Source organism: Aotus nancymaae, unplaced genomic scaffold (assembly GCF_030222135.1).
Source record: "Aotus nancymaae isolate 86718 unplaced genomic scaffold, 86718_ANA_hifiasm-v0.15.2.pri h1tg000067l, whole genome shotgun sequence".
Taxonomy (NCBI): Eukaryota; Metazoa; Chordata; class Mammalia; order Primates; family Aotidae; genus Aotus; species Aotus nancymaae.
In genome coordinates this window covers 2,009,400-2,025,517 of record NW_026988482.1, presented here as the reverse complement: position 1 = coordinate 2,025,517, position 16,118 = coordinate 2,009,400, and the positions used below count along the sequence as shown (strand labels likewise).

Below are 16,118 nucleotides of genomic sequence, written 5' to 3'. Positions count from 1 at the left end.
TTAGCTTACTATAGCTTTTTAACTTTAAAATTTTTTAATTTTGTAAGATTTTTTGACTCTCGTAATAACACTTAGCTTAAACACATAGTTCAACTGCAAAAAAATATTCTTTCTTTATATCCTTATTCTCTAAGCTTTTTTCTATTTTTAATTTTTACTTTTTAACTTTTTTGTTAAAAACTAAGACACATACACACACATAAACCTAAGCCTACCCGGGGTCAGGATCATCAGTATCACTGTCTTCCAGCTCCATATCTTGTCCCACTTGAAGCTCTTCAGGGCCAGTAACATGAATGGAGCTCTTTCATCTCCTATGGTAACAATGCCTTCTTCTGGAATACCTCCTGAATGACCTGCCTGAGGCTGTTTTATAGTTAACTTTTTAAATAAATAGGAGTACACTGTAAAATAATGATAAAAGTATACTGTATAGTAAATACATAAATCAGTAATATCTTTTATTATCAAGTATTATGCACTGTACATAATCGTATGTGCTAGACTTTTATATGACTGGTAGTGCAGGTTTCTTTACACCAGCATCGCCACAAACTGGTGAGTAACGTATTGTGCTACAACATTACAATGTCACTAGGTCACAGGAATTTTTCAGCTCCATTATAATCTTATGGGACCACCATTATATATGCAGTCCATCACTGACCAAGACATGACGTTAAGAGGTTCATCACTGTACTTATTATTCACCAGCAGAAATAACGTATATATGTACAGAAATAAATGAGTTAAAATTCAATGAATACTTGATAAATGCCAAGTTATAAAAGTCAATTTCTGATTCTAACAAATACGTTAATACTTTTTCTACAGAGCATGGAAAATACATTAGACGTTATAGAACGTTTAGCAAATAATGTCAAAGAAAAATTATCAGAGAAGCAGGCTTATTTATTTCAACTAAATAAAGAAACGGAGGAGCAGAACCCAAAATTAGAAAGAGTGACGAAACAGGTATTGATATCTTTGAAAAACTGACCTGTCATATTTTTGAAGTCCCAAATCCTCCTTTATCTATTAAAAATACTAAATTCTGGAACACAGTTTTATAGAACAATTGACTATTATTTACCAACAGTGTGCAAAACTCACAAAGGAAATCCGTCTTTTGAAAGACACAAAAGGTGAATCACTGGAAGAACAAGATATCAAACTTCGTGAACTCAAACAGTTTCACAAGGTTATTGATGAAATGTTAGTTGGTATCACAGAAGAAAATGCTGAGATCCGTGTTATCCTTCAAACATACTTTCAACAGGTAATATACAGCACCTCCTATTAAATATATCTTAAACACTTCATGAAAATGAAACTTTTATGGCATTCATCATGAAGTGAAATCTAATTAAAAACATTTCTCCTCTAAAAAATAGTACTAATGACTGCTATTGAATATTCTTCCAGAGTGGGTTAGACCTACCTACAGCTAGCACTAAAGGCAGTCACCAGAGTTCTAGATATCCTTCACACACTTCACTACCATCAGCAAGGTAAGTGTAAGGTTACAAAACAATCTCAACTCACATCTGTACACTAAGTGATCCCAGCCACCTCTATGTCACCACAGCTGTTGGGACAGGCCCATGCACTCACTGCTGTGTTCTTTGCACCCTCAGACGTCTCACTAGTCAGCATCATAGAGATTAGATTCAGAAACCGCCAGCAGAACAGGAATTTTGTTCTGACTTCTGCTGGTGTCACTACTTCCAGTATAGCCCAAGTACTCTGTGATGATCAGCTATTTCAGTAGGATAAAGCAGAAATAAATTTGGGGGCTACATCTAGCATTTCGGGGTAAACTTGGGGGAATATCTTTTAAACCTGTAAGGGCAGCTTAGATGTACAGACACATAGAATATGATTTTTGTGATTAAAACCACATTGTGCATAATTAGGATTTGACTTTATTTATGAAGCTTTATTTTGCTAAAAAGGAAACATTTTTTTCCTTCTGCAGTTTATTGTTACCCAGAATTCTATCACCAAATGCTTAAACCAACATTCTCATGCTGTGCTGACAAAAACTTATTAATAATAATCCTGAATTTAGAATTCACAATCTCCTGCATTTAGTAGCTATGCATTAAATTACTATTCGTTAGTCCACGTAAAGATTTCATGAAGAGGCCCCTAAAAAGCAGTGTTTAAGTATAAAAAATTTTTCTATGTAATTGAACATCCCTGTACTTTCATAAAATATGTATATTTAAAACTTACCATTTCAGAATTACATAGTTGTTTTTCAAATGATCCCACCACTTCCACTTTACCCATCAATATGCTTCTCACTTTTCTCTTCAGCTTAAATTACAAAGGGAATCATTTTTATTCTTGCCAGCACCAAAATTCTATAGCCCCTCTTTCCTCTGTCTTGGAAACTTTTAATGTTTAATGATTGCAACTCTAAAAAATTGATTATAGTTGAAAGCATTTTTACCATATAGAAACACAAACCACTTTTCTACTAGTGTGAAACTCATCTATGTTCATCTTTCTTTTCTTTTTAAATTTTTTGGTATCTATTAATGGTCATTTAAAAAACTTAGTAACACTATTAATATGTACTTTTTAAATCTCTTTACTTACGGAATTACGGTACCTTTTGCCAATAATGGAGGGGTCTATACTAAAATATAAACTTTGCATTAAACATACAATTCTGGCTTTTCTTCCAGGTCATCTAGGAGGACAAGCACACCTACTTCTCAGACCTCGGTTAAAGTATTAGAGCTTCACTTCCCGGCCGCCTCTTCACTAGCAGGCAGCCCTTCTAGGCCAACTAGTGCTAGTAGTAGCTCTAGTAATGGTAAGAGCAAAAAGAGCAGCAAATAAACATTTTAATCTCTTTTGAAAAAGCTGTAAACGCAAAAACAAAAATATCATACTTTAAAATACAAAATGATCCAACACATTTTATCTAGTGGAAAGTGTAAAAACTTAGTAGAAACTGTAACAATAGTTTTTTTTTAAAAAAGGAATGTTCTCTACTGTTTTCTTCCTTGACAAGGCTACAGGTTATACAAGCATAGGGAAAACCCTGTATTTCACTGTAATTTTGATGTTTGTAGTGTTAGAAAATAGTTTGCTTTATTATTTCACAAACTACACTCACTTCTAATGTAACAATCTTTCAGGAAGAAATTTCTAAAGATTTACCCTACTATTATGAGCTTATTACAATGTTAAAATCTCACTTACCCCGTAAGACACCAAAATAAGGTTTTCTTTACTCAAAGTAAGTATTTCTCAGACTTTTGGGGAGAAAAGTTATTAAAGGCAGTTTCTTCTTTTGGTATAATTTTTAACCAAAAAATAGCATGAACCCCCACTCTCCCCAAAAAAATCCAATTGATAAAACACTGTACATCCATTTTAAAATGCAGCTTAAATTTCTAAAAATCACTTCATTCTGACCTTGAAAGAAATCAAAAGCATTAAAGATTTGCTTTCAGATACAGCCAACCAAGTATAAAGAATACATTTTTGAAATGTTCTTGATGTAATAAACAATTTAATGAAAACTAGATATGATTTGATTTGCAATAGAAATTTTTTAAGTTTACAGTTGGAGGTAGACTGCCAAATTTAGTAGTTTTTCCAGTTAACACTTCATTATAACATGTGCCCAACACTTTGTACTCTTGGACTAGAATGTGGAATATTATAAAACTGGATTTTAAATAAATGTATTAGAATTCATGAATGTACATGTGTCTCCTTTAAACCTAGGGAAAAGAAAACTCATTACAACTGTCATTTTAGAACTGCTATTTGTATTTCTTTCTGAAAAGCAGTAATGGTAATGAATAGTTCTCCTGATTATTATTTTTTTAGAAATAGTGAGGGAAAGGCATAGCAAAGTCCAAAGAATAAGATAGGCAAAAAAAAAAGCTAGGTAATAAAATTTTTGGCTGAAGTATTGCTCTAATGCATGAGGTTTATAAGACCTAAAAACTGATTAAAGCTACTTTACTCACCAAAGTTCTTATTCTCAGCCCTATACTAGTTTGAGAATTACTTAAATCTTGAAGTAACATTAAACACTGTTCTGTGCAGGCAGAGGTTCTATCTTACTAGCTCTGTAACCTTGGCTAGTTACTTCCTTTTTCCTCATTTGTAATACAGACGCAGAAAGAAATCACTGGATAACATAAAAAGGATGCACAGGGCTTGACACACAAAAATTGCATTATGTAACAACTTCTACTTACTAAGATGCCACCCAGAGCTTAGCACATCCGTAGAATGGTTGGGTTCTTAGGCCAGCATACAAGTCTACATTTAATCCTTAAATGACAGTTCTAACTTCAGTGTACTAGTGATAAATGGTATAACAGGGGATCAATGCATCTCCAACCTGGACAGTTATCCTCATATCCAAAAGTCACACTTAATCTGCTTACGGAGACCAAGATATTTTCTCCCATTCTGCAGGTTGTCTGTTCACTGTGTTATTTCTTTTGCTGTGCAAAAGCTTCTTAGTTTACTTAAGTCCCATTTTGTTTTTGTTGTGTTTAAGACACCAGTCTCGCTGTCACCCAGGCTGGAGTGCAGTGGCACAATCAGAGCCCACTGCAGCCTCAAACTCCTGGGCTCAAGTGATCCTCCTGCATAGCTGGGACTATAGGCATGCACCACCACACCCAGCTCATCTGTAAATGTTTTGTAGAGATGGAGTCACGCTGTGTTGCCCAGGCCAGTCTCAAGCAATCCTCCCGCGTCAGCCTCGAGTGCTGGGATCACAGGCATGAGCCACTGTGCTCAGCCCCTTTTGCTTGTACTTTTGAGGTCTTAATCATGAATGTGCCTACACCAATGTTGGTGGGTTGGGAGGGGGTGAGGGAAGAGAAATTATGTAATGGGTGCAATGTATAACATTTGGGTGATGGTTAAGCTAGAAGCCCAGACTTCACTACACAATATATCCATGTAACCAAAATGTACTTGTACCCCCTTCAATTTATATGAATTTAAGAAAAATTTTTTTAAATGGTGTGTTTAAAACTGTAAGCTGTACTAGGTATTCCAAAAGGTCAAAGACTATGCCAAGAGATAGTTTTCACTCTATAAACACCACTACATAGTAAACTATGTAAAGATGACACTGGAGCTATTAATACATAGAATTAAGGACTCTTTTGAGACAAATTTCTTCAAAGAAGCTTCTTCTTGGTGCAAAGACTAATGCTTTGAGTGACTAACCCCATTTCTACCACCATAATCTACTGCTCTTGACCAGGGTTTCTCTTCCCTGTTCCATTTGCAAAACAAATTTCAGACTTTTCACTAGGCCCTCATCCGTGGAGTTTGGTAGACACAAAATAACACACACCCAGTACTTAGCCTGGACATTTTACTGTTGGCAAGAACTGCAAGACAGAACAGGGAATAAAAGTCTCTTCTTCCTGTATTATTCTTCCTCACTGAGACTTCTGTAGACACCCAGCTACCCACCTACTTATCTAGCGTCATCGTGTGCGACAGTATCCAAAGCCTGTCATAATTTACAGCTTCAAGAATCTTAAACTGCAAAGACTCTAATGACACCATAAACCCAATACCTACAACTCCTATCTCTATCTCCCAAAGAATATACTATACTATTTTCAGCAATTTGGGGAGTCTCTGTTCTTCAGCTCTAGCTGCTGGAACTTATTCTGAGTAAAACCAGGCTCTGGTTGGTCTAGTTATTTATTCAGACTGAGGAAGGGTTCACCAGGGAAGCATCAAGGGACAGGAGGCAGTGTGAGGTGGAGAAATGCGGGTCAGATTTCAAAACCTGCCTGGAGCCTTCTGGACTGAACATCTGCAATACTAGGTTCCCAATTTTCTTTCCCTAGAGAAAAGCCAGATTTACAATGTGCTTCTCTGCTACTGGTATGTTTTTGCTAAAAAGATTTTTTTCTTTTCTGATGTACTCTTGCCTCGAATATAGGCACTAAGGGTCTTGCAAATATTTCAAGTTAAAAAGCTTTTTATCACTACAATGCTAGCAACAGGTAAAAAGAATGGAGAAACCAGCAAAATGGGCTTCTATTCAACTTTTATGGTCTTATTCCTCAGGCACTTATGCTGGGTGCAAGCCAATGACTGTTCACAACTACTTTTAATCAAATTGGGCTTTAGAGGAAAATTAAGACACATAATCTCTCTACCATTTAAAAATAAAAAAAAAAACTGGGCAAAAATGTAATATTTAAACTGATCAATATAAAATAGTGTTCAAGAAACACTCGAACATGTCATCTTTCAAAAGCTGATGATCTTTAATTTAACAGAAAAGAAAATGTAATCATTTTTTATAAAAACGATCCATGGGTTCAAAGCACAAATTTTCTCTCAAACAGCAGGATAAGATGGACCCAGGAATTCTCATATACCGTAACAGAAAGAAGAAACAGTACTTTCAGAGAATTAGCTTTAAGTGAAGAAATTCAAACTGTAATATACTATACATAAATACATACATAAAAAGCCTAAAAACCAAGCTGTGACAAGGGACCTACAACTGAAAGAAAATTTGAGAAAAGCTTAAAAGCATTTGTTTTCTGTGATCTCGACACATAATTTTAGGAGCAGAGATTTCTGCACTGAACTGTTATGACTAAAAACACCCAAAACCTTACTTAATGGCATTCTGTGTAATGGCGCTGATATCCTTGGTGTATTAATTTTTTGACTTATTTCCTTTTTCTTTTTCAAATTCAGCTATCTGGTTGAATATATTGAGCAAGTTCTGAGGTAAATTTTTTTTAACACTGCTTTCTGCGTGTCCTTTGCTACTTAATGCAGCTTCCTCTGGAACCTCTGCTTTGCTAACCTCCCCATAATTGTCCTCTCTTTCATATTCTCCTTGACTTGTGTTTAACCGGTATCTTTGCTCGTGTCTACTGAAGTCACGTGATCCAGAGTGAGTATACTTTTTGTATTTCTCACCTGACTTCCAAGAGTAGTCTGAGCTTGCTGGTGAGGTAGAATGCCTCACAGAACCTGGTTCCCACCTTCTATAGTGCTCTTTTCTTCCTTCTATATCCTTTTCAAATCTCCTATAACCATATATCTTGTCCTCTGAATTCCTACAGAAAAAATCTGAGGAATTTCTTCTACTAGAAAAATGTCTTTCTGATTTATATTGCTTTTCTGTTTTGCTACTGCCTGCTTGGGTTTTATAGCTATTATAGAAACCTCTTGGATCTTCAGACCTACCTCCAAAATCATCCGGTATTTCAAGTGAAGATGAAGAGAGAGGGCATCTATCTTTCTCTTTGATCTGTGTCTTTTCACACTGTAACCTAGCCTGCTTTCCCAGGAGTTTCTCCACTTCTTGTTTATGGTTAAGAAAAGAGGCTGAAGTATTAGCTGGAACTGGGTAGCACTCATCTTTCCTATTCTGATCTATCTGAGTTGAGGATGCCCTAGATGAACGCCTTCTGGAACTTCGAGAAGACTCTGAACGGTTCCTCTTATGTTTCTTATGCCTTTTGTGACCAGAAGACGAAGAGGATGATGATGAAGACACTGATTCATCAGCAGAAGAAACACTTGAAGAGGAAGAAGTTGATTTTCTTCTTTTCTTCTTTAGCCTAAAAAATATATCATTTACCTTGTCATATATATACAAAAATGTTTCTAAATTATTCATAAAGATGTGGGTCCTATTTGTTTCCTTTAAAGATTTTATAAAACTGTGGTTCAGATACATGATATAATAATCTCAGCTACTACAAGATCTAATATTACCATTAAGCACTTTTGGGAGGAAAAAGTGCTTGCAGACATGCATCATTTTAAGTAAATCCATCATTTCTGAAAGACAGAGACTTTTTCAATGCTATCTTAAAAACTTAAGACTACTGAACACATATAGGAGAGAATTAAGTTTTGTACTTGGCTACTCTAGTTCATGGTTTCTTGACCTGATTACTGGTACTTTCAGCCTAGTAATTCTTTGTCAGCAGTGGGCACGGGAGCTGTCCTGTGCACTGTAGCGTGTGTAATAGCATCCCTGACCAACACACATTAGATGCAGTAGCACCCTATTAGTTATGGCAATTAAAAATGTCTCCAGATGTTGTCAAATGTCCCTGGGGGAATAAACCCACTCCTAGCTGAGAATCACTGCTCTAGTTCTAAAACATTTCTTCCTGAAATACAATTAAAGCAACTTATTCTGTATTTTAACTCTAAGGTTAATTTTTTTTGTAGAATTCTAGGCTTAAACTCCACTTCATCTCTTTAATAGGAAAATACATGGAACACATACTTGCTAAAGATTCTTAACAGTCATTGATTACCACTTGAAATACTTTCATATTTTTATTTACTTTACCTCCAGTATGGCACTTTAGGTTCAATTCAGTAGGTGCCTTAAGTTTAAAAATACTGAATATTATAGTTTACCTCTTCTCTTCTTTTAAGAGCTTACGCAATTTTTCTGCACTTGTTTCTATTTTCTTTGTTTTCTGCTTTTCTTCCTTTTCAGCTTGTTTTTCTCTTAATTCCAAAGATTTCTTTTAGAACCCAGATATCGAAAAAAACCACACGTTAAAAATAGCAGAATATATAAAAACCCAGTATTCAAAAGACCACCCCCAACCAGAAGCCCAATTCAGTAAAACCAAATCACCATACAGCCAGCATTAAGCAGTATTTTTTTAACATAAAGAAATTAATCATACAGATGTTTGGCATTAATCATTGAAATGGCCAGAGCAGCATTGAGGACCATATTGCAGTCGGTATCCCATCAAAAAAGGGGAAGCCATTGCAGTGGTACCCATAACGCAAAGTGCAAGAAAGGTTAAAAAAAAAATGATTATTTTTAAAAATTGAAAAATGTAGACACATTTTACACATAAAATTCAAATAAAGACATTCCATTAAGGTGAATTGAAGGAGGAATCACCATGTTCAAATACAAACCATTTTTAAAAATAGCACAGCCCAGTAGGATGCATGATTACATAGGAAATCATTTTCCAGTTTGTGGATGGGGAGGAGCAGCACCAGATGTCCCAGACACAGCAGCAATGGTCCAATTCAGAAGAAAATGCATGAGAAAACATCATCATCAGTATTACAGGAAAAGACAATTTAAAATATGTCTCAAAAAGGCTTTTATAATTAGCTCATAGTAGCAACAATGATAATTTTAAAACCACCAGGTAAGCTCACTACAGGGATATTTCTCAAAACCACATACCATATTTAGACAATAGGAGTTTCCTCATAGCTATTTTTACTTTCAAGTATGGACAAAAACAGAGGCACTATGAAGCAATGTCAAACGCACTTAGGAAAAACTGTACCTAAAAAGAAACTTCATAATGCCTTAACCTAAGTAATCTAGAATAGTTTTCCTAGAAGAACATTAAGTTTGGGCGTTAATTTCAAATATCACTAAATTTCTAGGAGGAAATAAGGAATCACCTGCATATATTTATGAAGCTTCTGCAAAGCATCCTCTGCATCTTTAAAAGTCTCATCCAAAGCCAAAGCTTTCTTATAGTAACTTTCAGCGTTTAAAAACTTTTCTTCTTCTTCTAACCTAAATTTGAAAGAAAGATTTAGCTTTTTTGTATAACTAACAAAAGTATGCAAATATGCATACAGGTCAGAGACTTATAAAAGAAAGCTTATTAGGGAAAAGCCACATTTAGTAAATTATTTTCCAAAATGAAAAACACCCAAATAATATGCTTTTTATTGTAATTTATTTCACGGACCACATAAACAGAAATCCATTACTAGTAGCTAAAGCCGTATGTCCAATATTGGCACATTTTTGCAGTAATACCTGAAAACCCACGATAAACAGGTATCCATAAATTTAGTATAATCTTGAACTTTAGCACAGAATTATACTGTCAGGCCTTTTCTTCTAGTAGTTTATGAAAAATTATCTATAGAAAATGTTGGAAATCTTTGGAAATCCTAACACACATGTATATTACAATATGCCTGTAAATAGCATAATCATTAGATGTAGCTCACAAGTCTATGTTGTGAAAAACCAGAATTGGAAAGTTTGGACATAGAGCAGTCAAAGGACGTTGCAAAGTGCTTTTGGTTCTTAGACGGAAAAAGAAATTACTGTAAAACAAATACAATGGGATCACTTTTGTGTCAGCAGACTGGACGTGGGAAACAAAGGACAAGTCAAAGATGAGCAGTATGTCTCGCTCAGGGAACGGGATGGTACTGATATTCACCTGGCTAAAAGACCAATACAAGGCTGTAACACAACCACATGTAAGTAGGTATCTCTGGCTCAGGGAACTGGATGGTACTGATATTCACTCGGCTAAAAGACCAATACAAGGCTGTAACACAACCACACGTAAGTAGGTACTAGTTGTCTACCTAGTAGGAATGTAAAATGCTGCTCCAATCATTAAATAGAAGTTCCTATGAATTATAAACGAATATTACAAAATCTCATTAACTTGGAATTTGTGATCGCAAACTGGAATGTCTATACAAATAGAAATAATTAGGCAAATTCGTGAAACAGAAGAGAGAAGCATCTATTCTAAAAAAAATTAACAATGAGAAATACTATTGATTATAAACTGGCTTCTGTTTTCACAAAAGCCATAATAATTACAGCTTTTAATTACTAAAGCAGTCTGTTATCAAATCATATTTAAAGTATTATGTTTCTTCAAAATACCTTGTAAATTAAGACTGGTGTGTTAATCACTAAATATTTTACAAACTACTATGCTAGGTATTATGCCAGCATCTCAAGATAATAACGTAATTACAGTTTTCTTCTTAATTTGCTCTTCCATTTACTACAAATATCTTTTTTAGTGTGAAGACTGGAGTTGATTTTACTAAACAAAGTGGAGTAATAATCTGAATATAAGGGCAAAATCTTATAATTAACTGTAGAACACTTGATTCATATTTCTGACATTATACTACTCAAATGATGAATTTAGAAATTAAATTCTTCATTATTAAACCAAACTCTCTTGCACTTTTCCATTTATTTTTTGAACCAAGAGTGTTCTAAATTAAGTGCCTTAAGAAACTATTTCCTCATGTTAAGTTCAACATCTTTTAGGGGTTGTTTCAACAATAGACCTCTACCATTAAACAAAATCTGACACTTACTGCCCTCCTCTCTCTACAAGTGTCTGGCAGAGGTATTTTCTAGCATTTCTGTGAGTTGGACAGTTTTCCAATGCAAGCTCGAAATCTTCTATTGCTTTGTTCAGACTTCCTTTTGTCGCATATCTAGAGATAAGAAACACAATTAAAGGGCTGTATCTCACAAGCTCTTCATACATCTTGTTCGCGTTTACCTGGTAAACATTCTCTTTTTTTTTTTTTTTAGACGAAGTTTCGCTCTTGTTACCCAGGCCGGAGTGCAATGGCGCGATCTCTGCTCACTGCAACCTCCGCCTCCTGGTTTCAGGCAATTCTCCTGCCTCAGCCTCCTGAGTAGCTGGGATTACAGGCACGCGCCACCATGCCCAGCTAATTTTTTGTATTTTTAGTAGAGACAGGGTTTCACCATGTTGACCAGGATGGTCTCGATCTCTTGACCTCGTGATCCACCCGCCTCGGCCTCCCAAAGTGCTGGGATTACAGGCGTGAGCCACTGTGCCTGTACCTGGTAAACATTCTTAAAATCCATGCATGATTCACTTACAATGCTCCACGAGCTACTAAAGCTTCCACGTTTTGTTTGTCTATTTCCAAAGCTTTATTGTATTCATTCATAGCATCCACATGGCGTCCAACTTTAAAATAATCAACTCCAATCTTCACGCTAAAAAAGATATTTGTAAAGCATCACAAACACTTCAAAGAATATCTAAATGAAATGTTAGTGTGAATAAGTTTGAAAAGCAAATGTCATCAAACTTGGCAAATACTTAGTTTTCCGAATACTCACAATATACCTAAGAAGGATTCTTCTGCCTTTGGACATTTTCATAACAAATATTGGTGAAACCCAGATAACAATATACTAATTCCTTTTGAGAAAACTGAAATACTAAATAAAACTTAAGTCTGTTAAGTGTAAAATTTAAGACTACTTACATCTTATAAAATGAAAACTGTAAATCTATTCTAAAAAATTAACAATGAAAGAAATTAAAAGCTCATGTGAAAAAGGCATCACTTTATCTCAAACAAATTTCAGTCTTAATGATGATATAAGCATGCTTGCCTTGCCCTAAGCTTTTAGACGAGATAATGCAATTGTTGAAAGACAGTCTTCATACCATTTTAAAGCCCAAGATGCAGATTGTTGTTTTCTCAATGCAGAAGCAAAATCATCTTCAGAGAAATTTTTGCTATTAAAAAAAATAAAATTTAAAAAGTTAAATCAAAAATATTTTTAAATTAATTATACTTAATTCTGCTTGACAGGCACTCAACACTGAAAATATGAATCCCAAGCAAGAAATTCATTCCATTTACATAGCAAAATGTTTGAACTTTCGAAATGGTTATTGTTAAACAGTATTTTTCTTTAGTATACATACAAAATTCTTATAAAGTTTCTGCATCCTTCTCTACTTGGTCACACGGTACACATCTAATCACTGATAAGACAGTCCAGTTCAGAAGATGGGATCCCTTGCTTCATTCAACCTTTGGCATATGCCTGCTACTAGGTGGCTTAGGATAGTCATATACGTCCTTCAGCTATGCAGCTTCTGAGCTTAGCCCCACTCCCCTTACCACCTAAGAGAATAACACTGATTCACTATACCTTTGTAGGCCTCTCATTAAAGATGGTGGATTAGATTCATCTATTCCTAGTTTTTCTAGAAGGAATTCAACTACTCCTGGATTAACAAATCCCAAGGAACTCTGCATGATATTTTCATAGGACTCCAAAGAATTGCTATTTAGTTCAACACTTCTCCTTAAAAAAAGAAAATATACACAAACACAAAAACCGTAAAATGACTAATTTGACATTCCATTTCCAGTAAAGAAACAATATTATCATATGAGGTTGAAATACTAATACCATTTTTGCATAAGAAGGTGTGGCAATATCATGATATGGTTCCTTTTAGCAAGTCAGAAGTGATTTAATGGTTATAAAGATAAAATGAATGCATTTTGCAATAAGTGAAATTAAAATTCCCCTTTGTTGTCAAGTTTGACAAAACTTGGTATTCTTCAATTCAAGAGACTTTTGTAATGAATTGTTGAAATAATATGGATAAATTACCTGTAGTACAAAGGAAGCTCTTCAGAGCTAATTACGCCTAATTTAATACCAGACAGGTGTGGTGGGAGAGAAGAGCTATACAGAGATACTGCTAGCTTTTCATGGTATCTGTCAATATCCTTGATTCCAGCTTAAGAGAAAAAAAAAAGAGAGAGAGAAAACTAAGCTGATTAGCAAGAAATGTAAACTAACATAATATATAAATATAACAAATATAAAACTCCCAAACACTATCCTCTTAGACTGTATTTTCTAAAATTAATAAAAACAAAAATTCAACAATCATCACTTTTGTATTAGTATGATGAAACTAATCACCTCGAATGATGTCACCAGTTTGGTAATATGATAAAGGATCCCCATGGTTACTGTGAGAAGGCACATCTCTTAAGGGACAAAGAGCCTGTAATGAGAAGTATTTTAAAACACCAGACATTTCAAGCTTTGGTAAGAACAGTGTCTTCTTTTATCCTAGTTGTTCAGTATTAAACAGCTAATAACTGAATGTCCTAAAGTAGAAATTTAAATGAGGATGTAGTTAAAAGCAATTTCCATGTCCAAACACAGTAAAATATGTTCAGTTAAAAAACTAAAACCCCATGAAACTTTCCATTCGTTTCAGGAACCAAATATGATGGATTATGACAGTATACTACACTCTCAAAAGCAAACTAAAATTTGTCTATAAGTTTTCCAATGAAAATGAAACGTGAATTCTGCAAAGTTTTTGTCTTGTTATCCAGTCTGTGACACATTCTGCTATTCTTCCTTTTCATCTGCCTGGATAGATAGCAAATACCCAATCTTTTGTCATCACACATTAGTTCAAATTCAGGACTATTCATCTTGGGCAAAGTACCTTATTATAATGTACAAACCACTTACATTTAATTACTGTAAATATGCAAATGACAGAAATTTCTCTCCACATTATCCACATGAAAATATCCAATGCCAAATATTAACTAAGAATACATATGTTCAACTACAAGAAATAAGTCCGAATATCAATCAACCTCACCATATCCACTGATACCTCTTGGAGTATTTAAAAAAGGACACTGCGCCTACCAACCAGATTTTAAATTTAAAAAACGCCCCCAAACCAGAAATAGAGGGAGAAACTGGGTAACTTTCACTAATTTTTTTTAACGATTTTTCTACAATTAACATGTAATTCCCAAAAGTATCTTGTTAGGTATACTTGAGTACAACTGCATGCAAATATTTAATTCTTGCATTGAGATGACTTAACAAAAATAGAAGCAATCCAAATAACAAAAATAACTTACTGTGATTTCTAAGTGGGAGATATCTCTCATGATACCACTTCCTAAACAGATCAACACCATGAAAAAACCGAATTCCCGAATGGAACTAATTCTTCCAATCACTATATCACCACGCTCAATATCTCGGAAAAACAGCTCTCTCCGATCCACACTAGGAATCTCCATGAATTGCTCTAAAGGTGGCATGACTGCATAGTGATCTAAAAAAACAATTAACAAAATCACTAACAACTGTTTTGAGTTCCGTTTCACCTGAGGTACTGTTAAACCAAACCGCAATCTTCAAGAGTTTAAGGCTAAACCCACCTTCACTGTCTTCGTTAATTTCAGAAGTTACAGGTGCATCTGATTTCCAGGAAACGGCAAAAAGCAGATCCGCTTTTTTGGAGATGAATTTCTGTATCTCAATGTTGTCAACTCTCTTCTCCTTCCTTAAAAAGAAAAAAATATATATACGAAAATGGGTTTATCTGCAAAGCCTTTTTACTTCCAAATTTCGGCTAATGGTTTTCATCGCCCATTCTGCTCCATCTTAAGCTCCAGCCCATACATCCCGGGAGAAAATGGTTGGGGGTGGGGGTTAGGGGAGGGATAGCAGGGCGTGGGGAGATTGGGGAGGGACAACAATAGGAGAAATACCTAATGTGGGTGACGGGGGACGGGAAATGGATGCAGCAAACCACCATGGCGTGTATATACCTATGTAACAATCTTGCAAGATGTGCACATGTACCCCAAAACTTAAAAAAAGTTTTAACTAGGCATTCCCTCATTAACCAACCTGGAGATGGAGGGCGGGAAAACTTAAAAAGTGCGGCCTCCAACCCAGATACAAACGCCTAAGGGATTTTTGCTAAGGAATCTGAGAAAAAATTCAGCGCGCACCCGGCATTGCACACACCAGGGGCGCCCCCACAATCCACCCAGCCCAAGGCACCAGCGCGATCCTCCGGTGCTCACGGCCGCGGTTCCACTTGCTCGAGACGCAGCCCCAGGGCGGCCGGAGCGGCAGCCAGAGCTGCGACCCCTCTCTGGTCGCGCAGCGGCACCAACGTCTCCTTACCTGCCCTGCAACGCCTGCTGGGGCGGCGGGCCCCGGGCTGGCTCCGCGGCCGAACCCAGGAGGCTCCGGAAGTGCGGATTGTCCTGCTGCTCGCTCCGAAGCAGCGAGAGCAAAGACGACCCGTGGCAATTCAGCGACTGCCGCAGAAGGTCACGGTCCATGGTCACAGACTGCAGGCCCGGCGACCGACGGGCTGACCGTCCCGGGTTCCGTGTCAGCTACCTGCGCCGGGTGGTTCCGGAGGCGGAAGAAGCATTCCGGAGGCGGAAGAAGCATTCCGGGGGCTGCCGGAAGTACACAGCACGGACGGTTACACCCGGAAGTGTTCCAGGGCCGCCCCCACGGCGGCGCGGATCTCGCGAGACCGGGCGAGACTACGGAACCGCCGAGGATTGGGGGCAGCATTGCTGGGGCCCGAGACGGACTAGGGCTTCCGGAAGTGATGTATGTGAGAAGCTTGCTTTTGAAAATGTACGTGAGGTCGTTATTACGTTGAAATAGGTCGAACTCCAATGGAGGGTAAATAATAATTCCT

At 36.4% G+C, this 16,118-nt stretch overlaps 2 protein-coding genes across 4 annotated transcripts in view; one reads left to right on the top strand and one right to left on the bottom strand.

The window, feature by feature from the left end:
• Positions 1-3,711, top strand: part of CCDC39 (coiled-coil domain 39 molecular ruler complex subunit) — a 171,050-nt gene extending 167,339 nt beyond the window's left edge. The window contains exons 17-20 of the mRNA XM_064366843.1: positions 835-975; positions 1,100-1,279; positions 1,426-1,511; positions 2,697-3,711. Coding sequence (XP_064222913.1) covers positions 835-975; positions 1,100-1,279; positions 1,426-1,511; positions 2,697-2,853 — 564 coding nt within the window. The 3' untranslated portion in view covers positions 2,854-3,711. The remainder of the gene's footprint in view (positions 1-834; positions 976-1,099; positions 1,280-1,425; positions 1,512-2,696) is intronic.
• TTC14 (tetratricopeptide repeat domain 14) lies at positions 432-15,835 on the bottom strand. 3 transcript variants are annotated; one of them, XM_064366842.1, is made up of 13 exons: positions 15,584-15,835; positions 14,827-14,951; positions 14,521-14,720; positions 13,547-13,631; positions 13,229-13,358; positions 12,758-12,913; positions 12,264-12,335; positions 11,684-11,803; positions 11,143-11,265; positions 9,451-9,568; positions 8,422-8,531; positions 7,228-7,604; positions 432-4,828 (listed from the first exon to the last, which is right to left on the bottom strand). In XM_064366842.1, the coding sequence occupies exons 1-13, from the start codon at positions 15,742-15,744 to the stop codon at positions 4,761-4,763; spliced, it is 1,845 nt and encodes a 614-aa protein (XP_064222912.1). In that variant the 5' UTR covers positions 15,745-15,835; the 3' UTR covers positions 432-4,760. The 3 variants fall into 3 exon arrangements, with proteins under 3 accessions (XP_064222912.1, XP_064222911.1, XP_012332030.1); XM_064366841.1 differs by lacking the exon at positions 432-4,828 and adding an exon at positions 5,358-5,857; XM_012476607.2 differs by lacking the exon at positions 432-4,828 and having other exon boundaries at positions 6,264-7,604.
• Positions 15,836-16,118: the final 283 nt, after the last annotated feature.

What these genes read in the sequence shown, in the direction of transcription:
- TTC14 (XM_012476607.2), bottom strand. Translation starts at nt 15,744, where the DNA reads ATGGACCGTGACCTTCTGCGGCAGTCGCTGAATTGCCACGGGTCGTCT. An exon ending in CTTGTAGAGAGAGGAGGGCA is followed by an intron (nt 9,569 to 11,142) that starts GTAAGTGTCAGA and finishes TTTCAAATTTAG; the next exon opens with GTTAGAAGAAGAAGAAAAGT. An exon ending in CTCTTAAAAGAAGAGAAGAG is followed by an intron (nt 7,605 to 8,421) that starts GTAAACTATAAT and finishes TATATTTTTTAG; the next exon opens with GCTAAAGAAGAAAAGAAGAA.